The sequence below is a fragment of the Cervus canadensis genome, chromosome 19, assembly GCF_019320065.1.
Source record: "Cervus canadensis isolate Bull #8, Minnesota chromosome 19, ASM1932006v1, whole genome shotgun sequence".
Lineage (NCBI taxonomy): Eukaryota > Metazoa > Chordata > Mammalia > Artiodactyla > Cervidae > Cervus > Cervus canadensis.
The window spans coordinates 39,354,815-39,381,715 of NC_057404.1; the positions used below are offsets into that span (position 1 = coordinate 39,354,815).

At 37.9% G+C, this 26,901-nt stretch overlaps 1 protein-coding gene across 1 annotated transcript; it reads right to left on the reverse strand.

The window, feature by feature from the left end:
• Positions 1-9,028: 9,028 nt before the first annotated feature.
• Positions 9,029-14,004, reverse strand: DDIT4L (DNA damage inducible transcript 4 like). Its single transcript, XM_043438715.1, has 3 exons — positions 13,821-14,004; positions 13,375-13,514; positions 9,029-11,515 (listed from the first exon to the last, which is right to left on the reverse strand). Exons 2-3 carry the CDS (start codon positions 13,463-13,465, stop codon positions 11,025-11,027), a joined length of 582 nt encoding a protein of 193 aa, XP_043294650.1. The 5' UTR covers positions 13,466-13,514; positions 13,821-14,004; the 3' UTR covers positions 9,029-11,024.
• Between the last annotated feature and the right edge of the window lie 12,897 nt (positions 14,005-26,901).

Consider the following 26,901-nt stretch of genomic DNA (forward strand, 5'->3'; position numbering starts at 1 on the left):
GTAGTTACCTAGAGAATTCTCTGAAACACAGTAAGAGTTGACTGATTATCTTTATTCCATTGCTGACAGAACATTGCAAAGTTGTGTTTTATACACCTTCCAAGTGGCTTTAGTCTGGATTTTAGCCTTGAAACAAGTTTATAAAACGTCTCTCATTTTTTTCCCAGCCAAGCCAAATGAGCTTTTTTGATTTGAGATTTGATCTGTCTGCCTTTACATTTTCTTCAGCGTGTTTTGAATGGATCCATTAAGTTTTTTTAAATATATATTTGAAAATCACTAACTAGTATTATTATGTAAATAACTTGACCTAAATATCAGTTCTAGAAATAAGGTCAGAACTTAGTTATCCAGATGGTCAAGTTCCTCAGCAGCCTCTTTCAAATAGTCTGCATTCTTCAGCATGCTCTGTCATATTTTTTCACATATTGTGTGTTCAGGCAATAAACATCATTTTATATTATTCTCTGCAAAAGTAAATGTATCACAAGACTAATAATATGTAATCCATGGTCAAATAGTAATGACTTTTGCATTTTACACTGTTTTCATTAACCTTGCACTTAGTCACTCAGTCTTGTCTGACTCTTTGTGACCCCCATGGACTATAGCTGACCAGGCTCCTCTGTCCATGGGATTTTTCAGGCAAGAAATACCAGAGTGGGATGTCATTGCCTTCTCCAAATCAAGCCTTATGACTACAGAACCTGTAGTTCTGTAGAGGAAACAAAACAAAAACTACCAAACAAAACTACTGCTGAGAAAAATTGAATGCTGCCTATAATAATTGCTGCAGTTTGCTCAAGGTATTTATACTAGGAAAAATTAATGGTCCAAACAAATTCTCAGATTTTCATGTCTCTTAGAGCTGGTTCAGTGAAAGTATACTTGTTGGAAGTATAGAAAATTCTAAAGTAGAGACATAGTTTTGAATTTTGCTTAAATTTTAAATTGCCCATACCCTTTAAAAATTTTTAAATGTTTTATTTATTATTAAGTACAGAAAGAGATGTATAAAGCACATGTAAAGCATAAAGAGTTAGGATTCAACAATATATGCATGCCTAAGATGTTTAGAGATACCAATACATGTGGTTTATCTATTTAAGAAACCCAGGAATTCATGAGCACAAATTTCAGGAGAGTGGATACATCTGAAGTGACAAGAAAGTAAGTGGAAATAATGAGGGACTCACAGAAAAAATTAAAGGTGATAGCTGAGATCTTTCTATAAAAGTTGGAGGTAAGCATGCATATATTGTGAATTCTGACTCCTTATGCTTTACATATATTTTATATATCTTTTGTACTATCTCTACTAGCACTGTTGATGTTTTCTGTGAGCCCCTCATTATTTCCATTTACAGTCTTATTCCTTCAGATATATCTACTCTCCTGAAATTTATGCTTATGAAACCCTGGGTTTTTAAAATAGATAAACCACATACATTGGTATCTCTAAACATTTTAGTTTTCTGTGTTTTTACATCATTAAGTAAACAAAAATAACCTATTTATTCTTTTATAATTTCCTATTGCATTCAGTATTATATCCTAAAGATTCATCTAAATCCTTTATGATTTAAATTCCATTCGTTTTCACTGTTATCACCTTCAGTTTATGAGTACAGCACAATTCATGTATCCATTCTATAACTGATGGACATTTGTGTTGTTTCCACATTATTCTTCCAAACAGTGTGATGGTAAACTGTCAGTCTCTTGGCACATGGGTAAGAGAGTTGAAAGCAGTCTTACAACTGGGCAGTGAGTACAGGGATAAATAAAATGTTTTCCCTGAGGTGTATGAAACACAGTTTTAGGGTGACCAATTTCCAAAGCCTTTACTTCTATGTATGCTCTTTACTAAAATTAATCTCCCTGAGAGCTTGCCTGAGATGCAGGTCTGACTTGCTCACTTCCCCTTTTCGCTTCGCAAAAGACATGCTCACACAAAAGACATGCTGCCCACTATTGGCCCATCTTACTATAATGCTTTATTCAGGAGTATAATAACCTCTGAGGTACCAAACAATAGGACAGTTGGAACCACTGCTCTAGGATAGTGCTGAGAAAGCTAATTATTTGAGTGTCTGGTATAATGAGTGAAATTGTGTACCCCCCAAATCCATATGTTGAAATCCTAATGCCTTGTACCTTAGTACTGTGACTATATTTGGAGACAGAGTTTATACAGAGATAATCAAGTTAAAAGGAGGTCTTTAGGGTGAGTCCTAATCCAATATGACTGTCCTCCTTATGAGAAGAGGAGATTACACAAACAATACAGAGGAAAATGATGTGAAGACCAAAGGAGAATGCTGCCATCCATAAGCCAAGGAGAGAAGCTTCAAGAAAAAGCAACACTGCCCGCACCTTGGTCTCACACTTGTAGCCTCCAGAGCTGTGAGGAAGTAGGTTTCTGTTGCTCAAGCCACCCAGCCTGTGGTATTTGTTATGGTAACTATTACATCTAGGTAAGAAGTTCTGTTATTCTGGTGGGATTCTCCAGGCAAGAATACTGGAGTGGGTAGCCTCTCCCTTCTCCAGGGGATCTTCCTGACTCAGGGATCAAATCAGGGTCTCCTTCATTGCAAGCAGATTCTTTACCACACTCCTGGGTATATGGGGACTGGAATGCAAAAGCAGGAAGTCAAGAAACACCTGGAGTAACAGGCAAATTTGGCCTTGGATACACAATGAAGCAGAGCAAAGGCTAATAGAGTTCTGCCAAGTGAATGCACTGGTCATAGCAAACACCCTCTTCTAACAACACAAAAGAAGACTCTACACATGGACATCGTCAGATGGTCAACACCAAAATCAGATTGATATTATTCTTTGCAGCCAAAGATGGAGAAGCTCTATACAGTCAGCAAAAACAAGACTGGGAGTTGACTGTGGTTCAGATCATGAACTCCTTATTGCCAAATTCAGACTGAAATAGAAGAAAGTGGAGAAAACCAGTAGACCACTCAGGTATGACCTAAATCGAATCCCTTATGACTACACAGTGGAAGTGAGAAATAGATTTAAGGGACTAGATCTGATAGAGTGCCTGATGAACTAAGGATGGAGGTTTGTGACATTGTATAGGAAACAGGGATCAAGACCATCCCCAAGAAAAAGAAATGCAAAAAAGCAAAATGGCTGTCTGAGGAGGGCTTACAAATAGCTATGAAAAGAAGAGAAGCAAAAAGCAAAGGAGAAAAGGAAAGATATTCCCATTTGAATGCAGAGTTCCAAAGAATAGCAAGGAGAGATAAGAAAGACTTCCTCGGTGATCAATGCAAAGAAATAGAGGAAAACAATAGAATGGGAAAGACTAGAGATCTCTTCAAGAAAATTAGAGACACCAAGGGAACATTTCATGAAAAGATGGGCTCAATTAAGGACAGAAATGGTAGGGACCTAACAGAAAAAGAAGATATTAAGATGAGGTGGCAAGAATACACGGAAGAACTGTACAAAAAAGATCTTCAGGACCCAAATAATCACGATGGTGTGATCACTCACCTAGAGCCAGACATCCTGGAATGTGAAGTCAAGTGGGCCTTAGAAAGCATCACTATGAGCAAAGCTAGCAGAGGTGATGGAATTCCAGTTGAGCTATTTCAAATCCTGAAAGATGACGCTGTGAAAGTGCTGCACTCAATATGCCAGCGAATATGGAAAACTCAGCAGTGACCACAGGACTGGAAAAGGTCAGTTTTCATTCCAATCCCAAAGAAAGGCAATGCCAAAGAATGCTCAAACTACCGCACAATTGCACTCATCTCACACACTAGTAAAGTAATGCTTAAAATTCTCCAAGCCAGGCTTCAGCAATACATGAACCGTGAACTTCCAGATAGTTTTAGAAAAGGTAGAGGAACCGGAGACCACATTGCCAACATCTGCTGGATCATCAAAAAAGCAAGAGAGTTCCAGAAAAACATCTATTTCTGCTTTATTGACTATGCCAAAGCCTTTGACTGTGTGGATCACAATAAACTGTGGAAAATTCTCAAAGAGATGGGAATGCCAGACCACCTGACCTGCCTCTTGAGAAACATATATGCAGGTCAGGAAGCAACAGTTGGAACTGGACATGGAACAACAGACTGGTTCCAAATAGGAAAAGGAGTACGTGAAGGTTGTATGTTGTCACCGGCTTTTTTAACTTATATGCAGAATACATCATGAGAAATGCTGGGCTGGAAGATGCACAGCTGGAATCAAGATTGCCGGGAGAAATATCAATCACCTCAGATATGCAGATGACACCACCCTTATGGCAGAAAGTGAAGAAGAACTAAAGAGCCTCTTGATGAATGTGAAAGAGGAGAGTGAAAAAGTTGGCTTAAAGTTCAACATTCAGAAAATTAAGATCATGGCATCTGGTCCCATCACTTCATGGCAAATAGATGGGGAAACAATGGAAACAGTGACAGACTTTTTTGTGGGGGGGCTCCAAAATCACTGCAGATGGTGATTGCAGCCATGAAATTAAAAGATGCTTACTCCTTGGAAGGAAAGTTATGACCAACCTAGACAGCATATTAAAAAGCAGAGACATTACTTTGCCAACAAAGTTCCATCTAGTCAAGGCTATGGTTTTTCCAGTGGTCATGTATGGATGTGAGAGTTGGACTATAAAGAAAGCTGAGTGCCAAAGAACTGATGCTTTTGACCTGTGGTGTTGGAGAAGACTCTTGAGAGTCCCTTGGACTGCAAGGAGATCCAACCAGTCCACCCTAAAGGAGATCAGTCCTGGGTGTTCATTGGAAGCGCTGATGTTGAAGCTGAAACTCCAATACTTTGGCCACCTGATGTGAAGAGCTAACTCATTTGAAAAGACCCTGATGCTGGGAAAGATTGAGGGCAGGAGGAGAAGGGGACGACAGAGGATGAGATGGTTGGATGGCATCACTGACTTGATGGATATGGGTTTGGGTGGACTCCAGGTGTTGGTGATGGACAGGGAAGCCTGGCATGCTATGGTTCATGGGGTCACAAAGAGTCGGACACGACTGAACAACTGAACTGAACTGAACTGAACCTGGGTATATATCTAAATAAAATAAGAATAGTGATTCAAAAAGATACATGCACCTCAATGTTCCTAATGGAATTATCTATAATTGCCTAGATATGGAAGCAGGGTTTCTCAGGCAGCGCTAGTGGTAAAGAACCCACCTGTCAATGCAGGAGATGTTTAAGAGTTGTGGGTTCTATCCCTGGGTCGGGAGGATCTCCTGGAGGAGAGCATGGCAACCCACTCTAGTATTCTTGCCTGGAGAAACCCCACTGACAGAGGAGCCTGGCACGCTGCAGTCCATGGGGTCACAAAGAGTTGGACAGGAATGAAGCAACTTAGCATTCATGCATGCACATGGAAACAATCTATATGTCCATCCACAGATGAATGGATAATGAAGATGTGGTGTAGATAGTTAGATAGATAGATACACACAATGGAATACTACTCAACCATAAAAAAGAATGAAATTTAGTCATTTGCAGCAACGTGGATGGACTTGGAGGACGTTATGATAAGTGAAATAAGTTACAGAAAAGCAAATACTATATGATATCATTATATGTGGAATCTAAAAAATATAACAAATTAGTGAATATAACAAAAAATGAAACAGACTCACAAATATAGAGAACAAACTACTTAGTAGTTCCCGGTGGAGACAGATAAGGAGGAGGGGCAATATAGAGGTAGGAGATTAAAAAGTATAAACTAATACGTATAAAATAAGCCACAAAGGTATGTTGTAGAGCACTGGGACTATAGACAATATTTTAAAATAACTATAAATGAAATATAAACTTTAAAAATTGTGATTATATTGTACATCTGTAATATATAATATGGTACATCAATTATACTTAAATAAAAACATGTAAGAAAAGGAAAAATTTAGAAATCCAACAATTGCAAATTATTAGGCTAATTATGGTAACTCAAATAGATAGAATATTAGTTAGTCATCAAAAGTGATCTTTATACAATGATCATTCATTGTAAGAAGAAAGATGTTCATAATAAAAGGTGGAACACAAAATTGAATAAAAATTCCAAGTTCAGGGTGGAAAAAAATTCATTTCACAGAGAGATAATATTATTTTTTGCTTAATAGTATTTAGATAATTCAAAACATATTCAATGTTGTTTTTTATTGTGTACTATTACTATGTAAGGTTAACTCAATCATATATCAACATTTAAAGACTTAAGGTCACAGGAAATTTAAAAAATTGTAATTTAAAATTATAATCCTGTTTATATTTTAAGAAGAAATATTAATAAAAGACCCACAAGTCTAAAATATATGAAGGTAAAATTCAGTTTAAAAAGTAGACTTTAAGAAGATACAGGAAAAAAAAGAAAAAGTAACTGAAAATTTTTATTCTGTTGAAATAAATAATTTAGTGTTTTCTAAATAGTTGGTGAGTTTTAAATTACCATGCTATTTACATTCCATTGGAAACATTCAACAAGGTGATGTAATCTTTCATTTAAAAAGATCATATTCACCACATAACAAACATGTATTATTTGCAACTTTTTAAACTTAGGATAAAAATTTTGGATGGCAATTAGAAAAATATAGCGAAGGGTGTACTTTTCCAAAATTCTTTTAGATATACCACAAGCAAAAAAATTTTGAAGAACACTGATCTAGGTTTGATAACTAAAAATAGAATTGCTAAATCATAAAATGTTTATCTTCAGCTTTACAAAATAATGCCAGGCTGCATAGATATTGGCATGTTGAAATAGGTTTTTTTCCTTTTATCTTCACCAAGATTGGAATTTTCAGAGTTTAACAACTCTTTTTTTGAATCAATATGGATGTGTATACATTGGTGTCTTGCGCTTTTTTTCTCATTGTGCTTTTAAGTTGGATTTCCCTATTTACTAATTAGGTTAAGCATCTTTTCATGTTTATTACCACTTAGGTTTTCCATTCAAGCTTTTGCAGACACTTTCTTTTTTTTTTTGAGTAGTTTTTGTTTTTCTAATTTCTTTGAAATAATTCTTAACATTCTGGCTACTACCTCTTTTCAGTTACATGTATAGTATCAAGATACTTTCAATTCATGACTTATATTTTTATTCTTTTTTAGTGTTATGTGATAGACAAAAAGTTTGAACGATTTCTTTGCATCTTAAGAAATCCTTTTCTACTTTAAAATCATAAAAAATATATTGTCACCTAAAAGTTTCCCTTTCACATTTAATTATTTAATCAACCTGGAATTGATTTTCATGCATGTCGTGCATGCATTCAATTTCATTTTTTTTCATGCAGATAATTATTATAGCTCCCCTTACTGGAATACAGCATCATTTATTTGCTCATTGATCTAAAGTGACAACTCTGTTATAAATCAACTTTGTAAATACATATGTGTAGGTCTGCATCTGGGCTATTGTTTTAGAGACTAACTCGTCATTTTCTGTGTAGCAGAAATTCTGTTTTCAGTTCAAGCCTATTTCCTTCTGGGCATACTGTGCTACCACATTTCTCAGCCCCTCTTGCAACTGAATGAGGCCATATGACTGAGTTCTATAGGGGATGTAGACAGAAGTTATATACATGATTTCCACACCTGGCCCCAAGTTTCTCACAAGATCCTTCACAGTCTCTCTCATCTCGAGTTTGTGGCACGTGTGTAGGACCCAGTAGGGCACTTCGAGTCCATAATCAACGACAGAGTCTAGGCAGGAGTCTGGGATTTTGAACTCCTCCCAATGCATCTTCGTGTATCTCTCCCTCCTCATCTGCTACTAGTTTGCCTTGGACGTTTGTTTTTATTATCACTTGTTTAAACACATGCAGACAATTGAGACCCAAGTGCATGAAGGGAAGTGAGAAAGTAACCAGGTCAACTACAAAAAACAGGTGTGGAGGTGCCAGGACTGAAACGCATGTCTTTCAAATATTTAGGATTTTTATTCTAGGCATAGCTGTTCCAATGAATGGTGAATACTGTCAAGAGTTTCCTCATTCTTTTCTACCTGAAAAGAAATCACATTAAGAATTCCTTGAACTTAAGGGCAAATGTTTCTGATGTTGTTTTTATAGTCCTTCAGTGATACAGATATCTATGCTGCCTAGAGCATTTGGAGGCAGCATCGTGAGCACAGCTTCTGAAACCAGCTTTTTTTTATACTTACTTGTCTGCAATTCATCTTAATTGTGGCACACAGAATCATCTCTAGTTATAGCCTGCGGGATCTTTCAGTTGGGACTTTCAAACTCTTAGCTGTGACACATGGGATCCAGCTCCCTGACCAGCCACTGGACCACCAGAGAAGTCCCCCCACAGCAGCTTGGTTTTGTACCTTGGCTCTCTTGCATAACTTGGTGATGCTGGGCAAGTTATTTAACCTCTCTGTGTCTGCTCATTTAGCCATAAAATGAAGATGATAATGATCTCATTCCATAGGGCTGATGTGAGGAGTAAATGAAATAGTTTATGTAAAGCACCTCGAACAGTTAGGCAGCCTAGATGTAGCAAGTCTTATTAAATGTGGGTTATGTAGTGTGAAAAATCCGAAGTAATGACATATATTTGAGGAGACAGAAAAGATAGGTGGGCAAGATTAAAAATTCAAATTGATGAATAATTGTGGAATTAGAAAGATGTGTTGCTCTAATAGGATATTCTGGTAAAAATTAAAATACATACTGGCCTTACCATCTGATGTATTTGTATCTGGCTATTAGGAAAACTACAGAAAAAGCCTATACACAGTGAGTTTTTTTTTTGAAGACAGTTGCCAAAGGAGCTTAAATTATTAATGTCTTCCATGAAAAGTATTATTGTATTTGAAAAACTATGAAGTGAACAACTCTTTGATACATAAGCACATGCAATTTACAACTAGAATGTTATAATGAAGGGTACAAATAGCCTTTGTCAAAATGGAGATAAATAATTGTTCTAAAAGCTTCCCTCAAATGCTGCCAAATATATTTTAAGGTGATCATTGCATAACTCAGAAAAGACAAAGTGGACAAGAGAATTAAAAATATATGCTGCTTTATTGTCAAAATTGACAAACTTAATTTCCTTTAACAGGAATATTAATTTAAGGGTCTCTATAAAGCCATCACTATTTTGTGAGTATAAAAGACAAGAGTCAAAGACAACTGTTAGTGGGAAAAGGACAACAATTCTACATGCAGGCCAGATTCCTCACCCACAGAATCACAATGACCTTCAGAGCCCTAGGCAATAATAGACATGCAATACCAACTCAACTGATCTTGGCCCAGTCTGGTAAGATTGGCTTTGCCGTATCTTTCCAAGCACTTGAAGAGTTCCATTTGTTAGAACACTTGCTGATTTGAATAGTGAAATTTTAGATCATTTATGGGATTAGAAACAGGATCACACCTGCTTTTGAATTACACTAGGATGAAGCCATGGTCCCTACAGTGCTGGCCTCAGGTATGTAAAGTCCTGCCAAGAGCTTGGGCAGGAGACCTAAATAAGCTCCTTATCCATGACCGACAGCAAGGATGTGAAGGCCTTCCTGAACGAACATTATAAAGTGGAGGCTATGCTTTCCCCTTAACATCAAAAGATAAAGATCTAGCTAGTTGGAACAAGAGAAAAAAATAAAGGCCTTTATTGTTCCCTAGGGACAGGTGTCCAAGGATGAAGAAATCTGGGTGTGCATGTACTGGTTATCTAGATCACAATTTTCATACTCTAGTCTATACTATAAACCAGATGTGTGTGTGCATTAAGTCACTACCGTCATGTCCAATTCTGTGTGACCCCATGAACTGTAGGCTGCCAGGCTCTTCTGTCCATGGGATTCTCCAGGCAAGAATACTGGAGTGGGTTGCCATGCCCTCCTCCAGGGGATCTTCCCAACCCAGGGATCAAACTCAAGTCTTTTATGTCTTATGCATTGGCAGGTGGGTTCTTTACCACTAGTACCACCTGGGAAGCCCATAGACCAGATATCCATAGCCAAAGGAGACCTTGTAAATAGGCCCATCTCAAAAATTAAAAGTGGTGGTGTGCAGCTATCTTTGAATTTTCAGGTTAAGGAAGTTTCCTTCAGATCCCAGGAAAGGTCAAGGATGAGATGATATGGTGAGACAGTGATATCTGAAATTAAGTATATGTAAAAGTAAAATGAAGCTAGATTATCAAGTGAATAAGAAAGGAACCCGAACTCACTTATCCTTGTATACACTCACCATTCACTCAATAGAAGAGTAATCAACTACATGCAAAAAACCCAGCATTTTCCATTTTTCTAGTTTAAAGATAAAATTAAATACGTATAAACTAGAAAAACTGATCATGTATTGTACCATATTATTTAAAACAATACTGTGGTTACTGAAATGGTAGCTCAAGTTTTTGCCACCTCTTTGAAACAGAAGAATGGAGAGGATGCAAAGAAACAGAAGTTTGTAACTCTGTTCTCAATGCAAGATTCTGTATTCACTTTTGCATGAGGTTAGGATCTAATTAAGCTCACCCACTTAATTAATTCTATCCTCCCGTATAAGAACTCTTCAAATTTGAGTAGGGGCAGGAAATGGGTAGTATGAGCTTTTGGAAATTTCGATGGGCTAAACAGCATTCATTTAAGATTCTGTGATTGAGAGGATCACACTGAAAACTTATAGAAAAAAAGCCATATAAAAATCAAACTAGGCAAGGTGGGTTTCTACAGTCTATTAGCAATACTACCTGGAAAACTTGTGGAGTCACATAAAAAACTAACATGTACTGCGGCTTTTCTTTCCTTATGCTATCCCATTCCATTTTATAAAAACTGTGGTAAATGCAGACAATGTACTCTCTCGCTGGTCATTTCTCAACAGCCCCAAATAAGCCCTTCAGTTGGGGTGGCTGTGAATATGAAACACAGGAAGATGAATTCAGTTTGGTGTGCCTTGCGGAGAGCAGGCAAGGCAAACTACAATGACTTTGGGCGGCTGTGAAGTTTTTATTATCCAATCATAAAAAGGACTCTTTCAAGTGCTTCCCTTTTAGCACTCTTCAATGACTGTTGTGCCAATCAAGGAGTAAAGCTTTTTCTTAACAAGTCGGAATCCTGAGCTCAGGATCAGAGTTCGCCTGAGGCCAGAGGAGAAGCGACCTCGGCTAAAGAAAAAATCCCTGAAGCTCGTCCATGAGCAGGTCTCCTGCTTAAACACAAGGGTGAGCTCAAAGGTGGGCACCACGCTCGAATCACACACAATCCTATCCAGCTTTTTACATACATTTTCAATTTCCAAGTTCACGTGCATAACACAGCCCCGCAGACCGCAGGGCTCTGTGGAGGAAAGTCTCAGGACGTCTTGAGCAATCCTCTGGGTCAGTTTCTCAGGAACAAGGACTCTGGAGCAGCCAAGTTTGGTGTGCTTAGATTTGGACAGACAATTCTCCAGCATTTTCACCAAACTCTGGCAAGCTGTCTCCTCAAATACCACCTCACTGAGGTTGGGCTCAGGAACAACATAATCCCAGTAGTCAAAATCTGTGGGAAATGGAAGTTTAAGATTAAAACTAACAAAAACAAACCCAGGAGCAGGAAAAATACACCCAGATTTGGCAACACTGTTTATTTCTATCTATCAGATCTACTTGTTTTAATATTTGTTTGGAAGTCATCTGATCCCACTTTGCTGTTAACTTTCTTTGTAATAAAGCAAATCAATTGACCTGAGACTGAAAGTTCATCTATGAAATAAAGGTTTTGATAAATAGGGTAGGTAGGCTATAACCATTTTTCAATAAATTTATATGTGTATACACACACACAATCTTAAAGACTATGCAACCAAATCTATTCTTGGCTATTTTAGAATACTAGTGACCTTCTTTTCTTTCTTGCTCCCTGATTTGCTTATGGGGGTTTTCAAGTTTTCTTTTATAGAGACTATGCATTAGGTTTGGACTAAAAATGTTAGTAATATTTTTGGACTCAGGATTGTTACCTTCTAACTCTAAGAATTCATTCATTATTGTAAAACAGTTTTTTTTGCTATTATTCTTTAGTGATGAACTTAAAATGACCTTGATGATGAGCTATATTAAACATCAATTAAGTTTGTATTTTCTTTAAAAGTCTTTACTGGAATGACCTGTGGATCCCAATTTTAGCTTCAACCTCTTTGATTAAAAATTGCCCACAGAGAAGACTTCTGAGGTTCGCAAGGATATTTATAACTGGCTGGGTGGTTTTTTTTTGGAGCCAAGCAAAACAAAATAGTCCTAGGAAAACAAAATTAGATTTGCTCAAAGGAAAAGAGATAGCTCTGCATTTGGTCACCTACCTTCCAAATTAATCCTACCCCTTGGCAGGATGCCACACCACACACACAGTCAACTGAGCAGGTCACAGGCAGATGCCCTGTGGGCTCCCTGCCTGAAGCCTACTGCACCTATGTTGGCTACTTCATCACTTACACACTTAGATCACTGTGTGTGTGTGTTTAATAAATAAAACAAATGCGCTCCAAATTATAAGGCTCTTTTTTTTTTAAATCTATGTTGAAGACAGAGAATTTTAGAGCTTTGGCCTATAAAATTAGATCATCAACCACTTCACCTTCTAAATGAGGAAGGCCCGGCGATATTAAGCAATTGATCTATGTCCACACAGATCCTTAGTGGCAGCACAGCATGTTAATTTAGAAACAGTTGTTTAAAATTACAAAACAATATGTCCAGCATCACTGCAGTTTTAAAGCTGCCCTTTGGCATTAAAAAAAATGAAATAATGGGTATATCCACAAATAGAATACTACTCAGCAACAAAAAGGAACACATACTGATAAATCAACAGCATGGAAAAGATCTCAAAATCATTAGGCTGTGGGAAAGAAACCAGATACAAAGAGTACATATTATAGGATCCATCTGCATGTAGTCCTAGAGGTAAAAGTAATCTATAATGACAAAAAGGAGATCAGTGTTTCCCTGGAGACAGGGGAGAGGGAAAGTGGGTAAGCAAATGGGTATGTGGGGCTTTGGGGGCAGAAGGTGATGGTACTGGTTACACAGGTGAATACATTTGTCAAAACACACATAACTGTATACTTAAAATTCACCATAATTTCATAATCATGTAGGGTAGGGACCTGTATAGTTTTTAATCCCAAGGAGTCTATCAGCCACAGACTAGATCAGGTAGCCCTTGGGATTTTATTTTTTGCTTCTTTTGATTCTCACTATCACAGACAGACGATGCTGTTTTAAAGCATCTCTTAAAGATGGATTTTACCGCATCTCTAAAATTCAAGGACAGGGTCGACACGGCATGCCCGCCAATCTTAATCCATCCAGGGAATGCGGCCTTTGGAGGGAAGAGAGGTAGGCGGTTGGGAAACTCACCATTTAGTAGGCTTCCCGGGTGGAAGCCATGGTCCAGCAACTCTGAAATGCTAGCCGGGTTCTTACTGCTCAAACTGCCAGTTGCAACCATGGTCAACGGCTCTGTTTCCCTCGCGGGGCGGAACGGCCTTTCCGGGGCGCTAGAAAAAGGAGGCAAGAAGGACAGATCTGCAAAAGCAAGCAAGACGTGCAGGAGCTCCTAAAATGCCCAGCGTCCCCGGAGCGAACAAGGCCAGGCATTCATTTTCCAAAGGGGTGGAATCGGCCTCTGCAACTCAGGTTCACAAAACCCCGGGAGCAAAGACGCCAACTAACAGCCACAATCTTCAACTAACTCAAAGTTTGCAAAACTCGGAACCGACGCGCCCCGCGGAGCTCACCCCTGAGCCCAGAGGAGCGGAGGCCCCCGCCCCGATTCCTCCCACCCAGGCAGCCCCCGGCCTCACTTGCTGGGGGTGCGCCGGGGCGGACGCGCTCGCTGGTCCAGCAGCGGGTAAACCGAGGCCGGCCGGTCTTCAGGAAGCCCCTCCCTCGGGGGCTCAGCGACCTGCAGGCCCAAGCAGCCACCGGCACCTTGCTCACCCCCCGCCCGGCCGGTTCAGGCTCCACTAAGCAGCATCGCCGCGGGGGCGGCGAGCACTTTATAGTCCGGCCTCCTCACCCGGCCCCGGCCCGCCCACCTGCACCGCCCCGCCCCGGGCCCGCGCCCCGCCTCCCCGGGGTCCGGTTGCATCTCCGCCCGCACACTTCCAGCCGCCCCAGGCGAGCCGCTGGGAGTTAAGGAAATGTTTGCGGCAGGGTTGACACCTGTTGTTTCTTGGGTGGGCCACGGGTCACCACGAGTGCAATCCTGGGTGCACGACTCGCCCCAAACTGATCGCTCGCCTCCGCCACCAACCTGGATTCTTTGGTGCGACCCCTCTCCCCAGCGTGTGCACACACACTCACGCTCCTGATGGCCTTGGTGAGGTTCTGTCCCGGGGAAGCGGGAAGCTTTCTGACCTTTGTCTATGACCGTGACCCGAGTCTTTGCTCTGACATGCCGAACACTTTGCTTAAATATGTTTAGCTATTCAACGGGCATCATGTATGCACTTCGTGCTGGCCTCTGACGGAGTTAATTCTACTCTGCGTCGCGTCCCAAGGCTTCTGTACCATCCTTTCCCGCACGCGGTCAGCTCTAGCTTGGCTTCCCGCATCCGAGGCTCCCCAGCCTGGGGTCTTATCTGCACCTTCCTAGCGTTTCATCTATGACTAATGCTTTTTCTCCGGGAGAAGGGTGAGCCTGTTACTCTTCTAATTAGACCTGGCTCCAGAGCTCCAGCAGCTTGAATGAAGGGGAGTTTGCCAAGACACTAAACAAAACCTTTAGTTGGTAGCTTTATTCCTAGTTGTTTTTTTTTTTTAAACAGAATCTCCAGAGTGGCTGTATCAATTTACATTCCCTCGAACAATGCAAGAGGGTTTCCTTTTCTTCACACCCTCTCCCGGATTATTGTTTGTATATTTTTTTGATGGTGACCATTCAAACCAGTGTGAGGTGATACTTCATTGTAGTTTTGATTTGCATTTCTCTAATAATGAATGTTGTTGAGCACCTTTTCATGTGTTTATTAGCCATCTGTCTGTCTTCTTTGGAGAAATGTCTGTTTAGTTCTTCTGCCCTTCCTGCAATTAAAAAAAAAAAAATTAGTGGGATTTTTGCTGCTTCCACTACCTGGCTAGGTTTCTGGGAGCAGTTGTGGTTCGCAGGGAGCGAAGTTCCTGGCCAGCCCCATTATGGGAAGGAACCTGGGCATGGGCAGTCTTGAGGGGTTTGGGGGAATGAAGACACAGTGTTTTATATCCCTGTGAAGCTTGATGTCCTGTTCTGAACCTGAGCGCGCAGTGGAACAGAGGAGCCGGGCAGGGTCAACACCCTGGCACATCCCATCAGCAAGAAGCTACACGTTCTGTGTTCTTCCACAGCGCCTAAGCCTGCCTGTTCACTCTCTGCTGTGTCAGTAGGAGATGATCTGGTCAGAGTGAGCTTTCCCAAAGACAAGTGGGTCAGGAGAGGTGGGTGGTGGGTCAGGAGAGGAAAGGGAGGGGCTGCTTCAGGGAGAAGACTTTCTACAAGTAGGAGGTGCTACCTTTGGCTCCCAGTCCTGTAACCTACAAGGATCTGTAGGTTAGGGCCTTGAGAAGCAGTTTCAGCTGTCCAGGTTAAAAACTCTTCTGCAGTAAAACAACAGCAGAAGGGATAGGGAAGGTATGACAAACAGATCAGTGGGAGGCAGAGCAGCAGAAATTAAAGCCAGCTCGACAGTCCATTTTTAACTCGGCTCAGGCAGCTGTGCTGCCTGAAGGTCAGGGAGCCAAGGAAGGAGACGCTGATAGGCAGATTTCCACTTCGACTTCAGCAATAGAAAAGGGCCAAATAGACAAGCCCGTTTAAGCCAAGCACTTGCAGTGGCAAGTGTGGTCAGGACCAATGGATGGTCAAGTCGGGGACGGCAGCTGCCTGGCAGCTGGGGGTAGGGTCAGGACACCACCCTCCTTATCTGGGTGGCAGTGCTAATAAGGCTCACCTGCTTCTAAGGAGAGTAATTAGGATTGATATAAAAGGTGATGTGAACCTATACTAGTGAAGTAAAGAAACGACCCATTTCAGTTTCCTTAGTGTATTTAGGCATAGGGCTTCTCAACTGGCTCAGTGGTATAGAATCTGCCTGCCAAGCAAGAGACTCTGGTTAGAGATCCCTGGGTGGAGAAGATTCCCTGGAGGAGGAAATAGCAACTCACTCCAGTATTCTTGTCTGGAGAACTCCATGGACAGAGGAGCCTGCAGGGTTATAGTCCGTGGGTTTGCAAAGAATCAAGACGCTGAGTCACTGAGCACGCATGCTTAAATGAAGTACTCCCAAAGGGCCAGAAAGATTATTGAACCTTATAGAAAGTAGCAGCTACTCTCAGCTCACCTGAGTAACTGAAATTTTGCCAAGTCCTTGGGGATTTTACCACAGAAAATAATTTACTTATGTATGAAAGATGAATAATGTAATTTTTTAGCTAAAAGGGCCTTGCTTTCAGAAATTATAGAACATAAGAAATTACTGACATAGAACACAGTTCCTGGGATAATGAGTGGAGATTGTCTTTTAAAAATCGACTTAAAAAGGTAAAAAATCCATTCTGTCTCTGGTTTGCATGTTTTCAGGGTTAAATGAAACAGAGCTGATTTTTCCAAAGGAACTATAGAACAGAATTAGGAAAAACTATTAATAAGTGCCACAATAGTCTTGTCACAAGATAACACACTTAGTGTGTTAGAGTTTTTACTGTTGTGAATACACTTAATTATTTACAACTGAAAGCTGATCATATTGGGGTACCTCAGGTGTTTACCAGATACAGTGATGAAGTTTATTTCATTACCATTTTGTCATATCCTTTCTAGTTAATATTATAAAGATAGGGAGGGGGCTTACTGGAAATAACCATTGTATATGAAGAGAAAATCTAACTGATTAAATAATTGATTAACTTTCATACACGAGTGTACTATAACAAGCTACCAAAATCATAAGCAAGGACTTTAACTTAAGCATGCTTGCTTTATGACTATAATTTACTCATCTGTCTTCCCACAAAAAAGAGAAATAGCAGTAATGAATGGCAACAGTATATTCATCTGATGCATACACTAATATTTAAGTTCCATGCTTCCTCATATATAAACATAGTGTTTATAATATCACTGCTTATATAAAGTGCAAATTCAAACTACCAGCGATATTGTAAAAAACAAAGACAATATGATGTTTTAATGTGTTGTTATAGGAAATACTGGTGTCTTGTGCATTTGTGATTTAGAGTGTTGAATATTTATTACTTGTTTTGCCAGCCAGTTTTCTTTTTTTATCCAATATGTACCATTGCTCCTGAGCTCTTATTAATACATTTACATTCAGTGCATTGCTTATTTCATTTCATAAACCATGACACCAGAGGGGGAAATGACTGTGTTTCTTAATCTGTACAATGGATTCAGGGAGGATTTATAGAACATTGAAGTTGATCTGTGCAATATCCAAAGCCTCTTAGCAAACTCATAGGGTTGTTGTGAGGATTAAAAGAGAAACCCTTATAATCAATTCAAAATATTATCCCTTTTTTAAGAAAACAAATCTGAGATCTTTGATTTCACTCTGTCTTTAGCCTTCCTTGGTTGTGCTAAATTCTAACCCTCATGTGAGGTCTAAGTGTTCTTAGAGCCTGTTACACAGCAAATACTTAATAAGCAATAGTTATTGTTGTTGCTTTTATTGTTATCTTGAAATTGTAGTTTTCTGGTTCAATGAAGTAAACGCTAGGAGGGCTACATGGGGTTAGAGAAATATTGCTAAAGTATTAATAGAACACAATTTATGGTCTTTAATGTTTTCAGGAAATCTAGAAAATATTTACCACTGATTAGGAAAACCTTTTTTATTAGAATATGTGCATAACTGTTTTGGGGAGCAGTGAAGGAGATCTCCCAATGATATGTAAGAAAATATTGTGGGTAAAAAGTTACCATGATTAATGCTTGATAATCTATAAAGTGGTTTCCTAGAAAAAAATAAGACAATTAGAAGCATTGACTGTAAACCATCCAGTTGTGTCAAGATAAGTATGACATTCTGGATAGATAGTTCATCATTATTTTTATTTGTCTTTGAGGATGTTCCACCCAATAAAATTTCCATTTCATCATTAAACATGCAATATGAGTTATTCTATGATATATTGAGAGATTTTCCATTAAGTAACATGGAGCCTTATTAAGTATAAGGTGAAAAAAAAAAAAGATCCAAAATAAAATAATATAATATCTACTGCTGCTAAAAGCTGAGAGAATTTTCCAGCAGCAGAAGGCTTCGCTTCTCTAAATTCAAGCAGATAAATGGTTCCCATAGTGACTTTTCTCTTAAAATAGTTGTATTTTTTTCTCCTTATAAACAATGGTATGTATTATCTCCTTTAAAATAAAGCAAGCTGATATCTTTAAATGCAGTCTCTACTTTTCCTTAATTATGCATAGGTTTCTAATTCAGGTGCCTACAAAAGGGAATGTCAGCCAAGAATGTGGAGTAGGTCCTTGACATTTTTCTAGGGAAGCAACTTAAAACTTTGGCAAGCCCCAAATTTGAGAATACCAGAATGTCATACCATTTCTTTGGATTTCTTATAAATAAAGCTATGCATTCATGTAGGTGCTGGTCCTTCATTGTTCCCCCTCCCTTTGCCAGCCTAGTGTCCTATTCTGGTGGACAAGCTTTGTACAGCTTTTGTTATTCACATTTGTTTCCCAGAAAAGTTATAATTTGCTTCATGGCATAAATTTGGGGGATAGTATGAGAAGAGAATTAAATCCCAAGAATGCCCAGTGGACTAGATGGGGTTTCTGCAGAGTAGCCTTTGGAATATATCTGATCCCCATTCTGCAGATGTCAAGTATATTAAAATGAAAAAGCTTGATGAAGTCACAGAGAGGTTCCAGTTTTTTATGTTTATGGTGCAGTAGTTAAACATGTGGACTGTGGAGCCTAACTGTTTAGGTGCATATCCCAGCAATGACCCAGACTAGCTGCATAGACATCAGTAAGGTCTTTAACGTTTCTGTGACTCCACTTCTGTCTTTAAAATGGGAATTGTAATAACTTTACCCGATGAAGGGCCTTTGTGGGGATTAAATGAGTTAATACATAATGGACTCAATAAACATCAGCCATGATTATAACTGTGTATTCTGCTCTGATCTTGAAAAATCCCAATGCTCTGGTGATTTTGTTATGAAAAGGTAGCTGGAGGAGTGTGACATCTGTTTAAGGTGTGGATAAAAGTGTATCTTTGTTACACACTCATTCATTGGTTGGTTGACATTCAGAAGTATTTACTGAATATTAATTCCCTGCTAGGCACAGAGAATGCAGGAGTCTTTATATCCTAGAGACTGTAGTTTAGAAAGAAGTACAGACAAATAAATACAAGATTACAATTAACGAGCCAAGTTAGTCAGGGGAGCTACAGTGCACTGTGGCAGTGCAGTGATATAAGCACTAATATGTTCTGAAGGAGGTTTTATAGCCTTGCTGTTTACCTTGTTTCATGGACCAGTAGCATGAACATCACTTAGGAGCTCCTAAGAAATGCAGAACCTCAGTACTCAATCCAACTCAAACAGAATCTGCTTTTTAAAAAGATTCCTAGGTGATTCGTATGGTATGCAATTAAATTCTGGGAAGCTCTGCTTTTTCAAAAAAGTATTTATTTATTTGGCTATATCAGGTCTTAGTGGCAGCATGTGAAATTTTTAATTGCAGCATATGAACTCTTAATTGTGGCATAGGGGATCTAGTTCCCTGACCAGGGATGGAACCTGGGCCCCCTGCTTTGGGAGCATGGAGTCTTAGCCACTGGACTATCAGGGAAGTCCCGGGAAGCTGTGCTTTTAATTAAAGAGAATAAACAAAACAATAAGATGATCTAAGTATTTGTAAAACTTTTCCTGGGCCAATTAATAAAAAGTATTTATTGAGTCCCTACTCTATAATAAGGCCTGGCCTTGATGAAAGGTGGTTCCCAGCTGGGCAAATATTTGTGGATTCTCCATAGCTCCTCTTGGCCATTGTGGCCTTGGGCTTGGCTTGAGAAATCATGCACAGCTATGTGAAAACAGTCCTGTGCATATGAATAATATTATAGAAAAATAAAATCCTGTTTAATAAACTTGACACACTATCAAACTCTAAATTGTTTTTAACCTTGATGAAATGGAAGCCAGTTATGTAAAAAAGGAATGGGCTTACATTGTAAAATGTATTTAAAATGATTGATTGGTGGAATGTTAAATTTGGAAACAACAAATTTGGAAGGAGGGGAGTAGTATAGAAAGATATATGTCTTATTACCTCCAAATTTACTGGAGAGGGTAAGTACAGTTATGCAAGTTTTCTTCTCTTCTTCTGTAATCATATCATAAAATATACTTTAAAACATTGACTTGGTGTTTTGAAATATTGTGCTGTGGTTAAGAACTATTTTAATAAATGATATACAGTAACGGAGGTTCTAAATCATAAATTGCTGAAGCAGCCTTTTGGGAGATGTCAATATACTGGACGCACACTGAAGTACATTCAGTTGTGTGACATTATTGATGCACTGTATCAAGTTGAGCAATAAATGGTACTTAGAAAATTATTTATAGCAATGCATAATTACTTTGGCAGTAGATTTAGACATTCATATGCTAAAAGCAAAATAGTGCTCACCTCCATATGTGGAGGGGAACAGCACACCTCAGTGATTTGACTAAAGGCTGTGACTCAGTCAGGCTAGACTTCAAATCCTGGATCTGCCACAGACAGGCATCGTGAAATTGACTGAAATCCTTTGAATGTCAGCCTCCTCATCTGTAATGTAGAACATTAAAGGAAACAACATATGTTACATTTCTGGCAACAAAATTTATACATATGAAGAGCTCAGTCAAAGGTGACCATTCTGAATGCACATGGCTTATATGAATTTGCACATGTAAAAGCACATTCTATTTAAATAAATAATTTGTCATGTGCTGTGTTGGGTTTTTCAGGATGTAATAAATTTTACTTTGCAGATAATGGATAATAAATGGTATATTAGCAGGAGAATTAGGAGACCTGGCCCCCATATAGCTTTCACATGGGCTTGATCTCTGACCTGGAGACAGGATATAAGTTAGTAGAATCACCCAGACGTATTGAAAAACTAAAAAGAGATTCACCCAGCCTGGAGGAGGAGAGAGTTATTTATGGATTCCAGAGCAATAGAGACCAAGGTCTGACTTTTTGGCAGTGTCTAGGAGGCAGCAGACACTATAGAGGAACTGGGCAGAGTTCCCATATTTGAAAAAGATTCTCACTGCACCAGGAGGGCCATTCAGAGCAGCAGGAAATGGCCAGATCTGATGGATGCTGATGGCAAAAGTGATGGACATGTTGTGGGTAAACAATGACTAGAGGGAGGCTGTCTTCATCCCCACCCCACTCCTGGAATCTCAACATTGCACAGAATTCACCGTCTTTGACATAAGCATTGGGTCTATGGAGTAGGAGGATGAGTATGGTGAGGGGAAGTGGGACTGAAATGAAAGTAACCTACTTCTTGGTGGAATAAAACATAAATATCAGATACTAAGCTAAACAGTAAACAAAAAAGCAGTAATATTGCTTATAGTTATACTTCTAAAAATATGTTAATTTTTTGTTTCATTCAATTTTTTTGTTTGTTTGTTTCATTCAATTTATACATCATAATGTGGCTTTCTTGGACACTGTACTTTTAGCATTTATATCTAATGTAAGAGTTCCATTTTCAATGCACGGTTACTCTGAAAACTCCATAAATAAGATATGTACTTGTATTTTCTAAATCAGGAAACTATTTTAAATACACATTATAAAGATATAACCCTTGTAAGAAATTAAGTAGGTAGAATCTAACAAGTATAATTGTAAAAGTTAGTTTTAAAATAATGATCTTTACACTTTTATCTTACTCTTAAGTAACCTAGGGGAAGTATTACTGAGACAGGTCCAGAAAACTCAAAATAGATTAAATAATAAAGTTAATAAAGTAGAATTGACTTTTACTTTGCAATCAACTTAAAAGCTGTAAAGTGAAAAATCAAATTCCTGTTGCTAACTTCTCATTCATACCATTCTTTGTACCCCCTGCCAGGAAGTAACCATTTTTATTAGTTTTTATGCATTTTTCTAGAATTTCTTTATAGAAATACAAGCACATACTAATATATATTCTCATTTTCACTCTTTTTTACCCTAAAGGGCAAACTATATGTTCTTCACATTGCCTTTCTGTACTGACTATATAACTTCAGAGTTCTTTCTGTATGAACTGAGAGTTACTCTCTCTAGCCTATAAAGTAGTGGTGTTCTGCCTTATAGATTTTCATCTGACCTGTACATTACAAGGGATATTTTGATTACTGATAGATATTTTGCAGTTACATACAATTCTGTAATGAATAATTACTCATAAGTCACTTTGAATGTGGGAAAGATTAAGATAAATTCTCAGAGGAGGGGCTTTTGAAACCAAAGACAAATATGCAAATTATAGTTTTGAAAGATCTTGATCAATTATCTTTTTCAGAGGTTGTACAGTTTTGGGGACCCACCAATAAAGTATGAGGATTTCTCTTCTCACAGTCTCTCCAACATTTGTTCACTTCATAACTATTTTAAACATTTACTATGCCTTTTTATATAGTTTTAATGTGCTCTGAAAACCTATTGGCTGGAAGTTGCAATTTCATTCATTCATGGTAGGAAATGTCCTATTTTGAAAAGGGAGAAACTGTAAGTGGAATGTGTTAATCACAATTCTCAGGAAAAATTAGAAATACATCATAGTTTTCCTGATTCCCAGTTTTGGAAAAGTATTAGGGCTGTATCTACAATGATTATTATAACTTCACTGATTGGTCAGTTAAGGCAGCAAAAGTTTTTTGTTTTTTGTTTTTTGCTACAGCTACATTTAGTAGTGCTAAATTTTCAATCAAATGTTATGGTTATGTATTTTGGTTATGTAAGGACATTGCTATGTTTATTGAGGCCAAAGTTCCTTTGGTTTTGGTTAAGGAGAAAATCTGCATTTAAAAAGAGAAAGACATCTTTTTAAACATAAAGTTTACAAATTGCCCATAATTTTATTTCAGTGTTCAGATAATTCAATAACATTTCCCTCTTTTAACCACTGCAAAATTAGAACTGTATTATAGCTCATGGTAGAATATTCAGTTAGATGAAATTTAGTACATCAGATGTCTGTGGATATAACTACTGAGTACAGAAGACAGCATGGGTTCAAGTGCAGGTTTGAGAATGTTCTAGATCTGCTCTGTCTAATTGATAGCCACTACACACATGTTGCTATTGAGCACTTTAAAATGTGACTGGTCCAAAGTGAGATGTGTAAAATACACACCAGATTTCAAAGACTTAATCAAATATAAAGAATGCAAAACATCTCATTAATAATTCCAAGATTATGTCTGTTACATGTTGTAGTGGTAAGATTTTGATATATTGGATTAAAGAAAATATATTATCAAAATTAATTTCACTTGCTTCTTTTTAGAATTTTTTTAACATAACTACTAGAAAATTAAAATACTGTATGTGGTTTGCAGTCATCGTTCACCTTAAGAAATACAGGGCAATACTATTCTGGATCTTTGCCACTTCACCTTAAAAAAGGAAGCATAGTAGCTTCTTTGCATATAAATGAGGATTTGAAAATTCTTTTTTTATTTTGAAGTATAGCTGTTTTACAATATTGTGTTAGTCTCAGGTGTATAGCAAAGTGATTTGGTTATACATGTGCTTATATTCTGTTTTCTTGAGGGTTTGAAAATTCTTAAAAGTATACTCTATAAATGGTAACTATTAAGTTGGGGGATCAGGTTTACTGAGATATACTTTAAATATATTAAAACCTACTATATTTAGTGTAGCGTTCTCAAATTTTAAACAACTCTTCCAGTCATGTACCCACCATTACCACCACAATCAATATAAACAATCCCATCACCACAAAATGTGAGTATTTGTAATCAACCTCTTGCCTGAGGCCCGGCCCTGGGCAAACATGTTACACATATGGATTCACAGTCTGTAGACTTTTGAGTCTTGTTTCGTCTGCTTAGCATAGTGCATTTGAGATTCATCCAAGTTGTTGTGTTAGTAGTTCTTTCCTTTGCATTTCTGAGTACTATTCAATTGCATATATGTACCACAATTTGTCTATCCATTTGCAGTTGAGGGACATTTGGGTTTTTTCCAGTTTTTGAGGATTATGAGTAAACTCAGTGTATATACTTGCTTACAGATTTCTGTATTAATATACATTATCATTTCTCGTGGATAAGTACCAAGAGAATGGAATTGCTGAGTCATATGGTGTTTGTTTAATTTTATAAGAAGTTGCCAAAATGTTTCCCCAAGTGGTTCCAGTTTCGTACTTCCCCCCAGCAATGTATTAATATGAGTATTCCAGGTCTGCCATACCTTTGCCAGAATATGATACTGTCATGCCTCTGCTTCATTTCTTTTTAATTTTAGTCCTTCTAATAGGAATGTAATAGTATCTTATTATGGTGTTAATTTTAATTTTCTTCATGACTTATTTTGCTCAACATCTTTTCATGAGCTTATTTGTTATATGTATATATTATTTGATGAAATATATATTGAAATCTTTTGCCCATGGATTTTTTTGAGACTTGACAGTTCTTTATTATTATTGAGAGTTCTTATTATTGAGACTTGAGAGTTCTTTATGAATTTAAGATACAAGTCCCCTATTAGATTTGCAAACATTTTCTACTAGTATGTAGATTTTTAATTCTTTTAGCAGTATATTTTGAAAAAAGTTTTAAGTTATGATAATGTCCAATTTGTATTTTTATGAGTCATATTTTTGTGTCATATCTAAAAATTTCTATATAACTCAAGATTACAAATATTTTTCTCATGTTTTCTTCTAGAAATTTTATAGTTTTACATTTTTGTGTATGATCTACTTTGAGCTCCTTTTTATATATGATAGAAGGCTTGGGTTAAAATTATTTTTTTTTACATATAGATGCCCAGTTGCTCTAGCACCATTTGTTGAAAAGCAATATTCTTAATGGAATTGCCTTTGCAACTTTATGAAAAGTCAATTGACTATATACATGCTACTTTATTTTTGGTATTTATTGTATTCTATTAATCTATATGCCTGCCTTTTACCAATATCACAAGTCTTGAAATCAAGTAATGTGAATCTTCTAGTTTTGCTCTTCTCTTTCAAAATTATTTTGACTTTCTAGTTCCTTTGTGTCTTCATATGAATTTAGAATCAGTTTATTAATTTCAGAAGAAAACGTCTTCTGGGATTTGATTAGAAATACACTGAATACAGGTAAGTTTAGAGCAATTTATATTTCAACTTTTGAGTTTTCCAATAATAAACATGATACAAGTTCTCCATTTATTTAGGTCTTTGATTTCTTTTTTAAACATCTGTAGTTTTCAGCGTACAGAAACTGAATATATTTTGTTAGATTTATATTTATTACATTTTATTTTAATTTAAAATTTCAAGTTCTAGTTGTTCATTGCTACATATAGAAAGAAGACAATGGCAACCCACTCCAGTCCTCTTGCCTGGAAAATCCTATGGACAGAGGAGCCTGGTGGGCTGCAGTCCATGGAGTCGCTGAGAGTCGGGTTCGACTGAGCGACTTCACTTTCCCTTTTCACTTTCATGCATTGGAGAAGGAAATGGCAACCCACTCCTGTGTTCTTGCCTGGAGAATCCCAGGGACGGGGGAGCCTGGTGGGCTGCTGTCTATGGGGTCACACAGAGTCTGACACGACTGAAGCGACTTAGCAGCAGCAGCAGCATATAGAAATGCAATAGAAATATAGACATACTATAAAAGTGCAGAAATACAAGATATAAGAAAATTGATCTGTTCTTTAACTCTTGCTAAAATGACTTAGTAGTTCTACTAACTTTTAAATAAATTCTTTGGGATTTTCTCCACAGGAAATCATGCTGTCCGCAAATGGATAGTTTTATTCCATTCATTCCAATCTGCTTTTGAATTTCATTATTTTACTTTTCCTTTATTGCACTGAGCAAACCCTAAGGTGGGATGTTAAATGTGAGTGGTGAGAGAGGACATCCTTGTCTTGTTCTCACTCTCGGGGAAGCATGCAGTTCCCACTGTGAACTGTGATATTAGCTGGAGACATTTTGGAGATTCTCTCCATCACACTGAGGAAACTGTCTATTAATCCTTGTTTGCTAAAAGGATTTTTATTATGAATGGATGTTAAATTTTGTTACATACATTCTTCTACATCTTTTGTGATGGTTATGTGATTTTCTGCTTTAATCTGTTGATATGGTGAATTACATCTATTGATTTCAGAATGTTGAACCAGCCTTACCTTTCCTCATGATTTCATATTCTTTCATATTCATTTCATATTGCTTTCATATTCTTGGATTTAGTTTGCTAGTATTTGGCTAAGCTATGACAAACATAGACAGTGGATTAAAGAATGGAGACATTACTTTGCTGACAAAGTTCCATCTACTCAAAGCTATGGTTTTTCTAGTAGTCATGTGTGGATATGAGAGTTGGACCACAAAGAAGGCTGAGTGCCAAAGAATTGATGGTTTTGAACTGTGGTCCTGGAGAAGACCCTTGAGAGTCCCTTGGAGAGCAAGGAGTTCAAACCAGTCTGTCCTAGAGGAAATCAACCCTGAATATTCTTTGGAAGGACTGATGCTGAAGCTGAAGCTCCAATACTTTTGGCCACCTGATGGGAAGAGCCGACTCATTGGAAAAGACCCTGATGCTGGGAAAGATTGAAGGTGGGAGGAGAAGGGGACGACAGAGGATGAGATGGTTGGATAGCATCACTAACTCAATGGACA

Coding starts and splice junctions, on each gene's coding strand:
- DDIT4L (XM_043438715.1), bottom strand. CDS start 13,465: ATGGTTGCAACTGGCAGTTTGAGCAGTAAGAACCCGGCTAGCATTTCA. Junction 11,516..13,374: donor CCCGGGAAGCCTACTAAATG/GTGAGTTTCCCA, acceptor CATTTCCCACAG/ATTTTGACTACTGGGATTAT.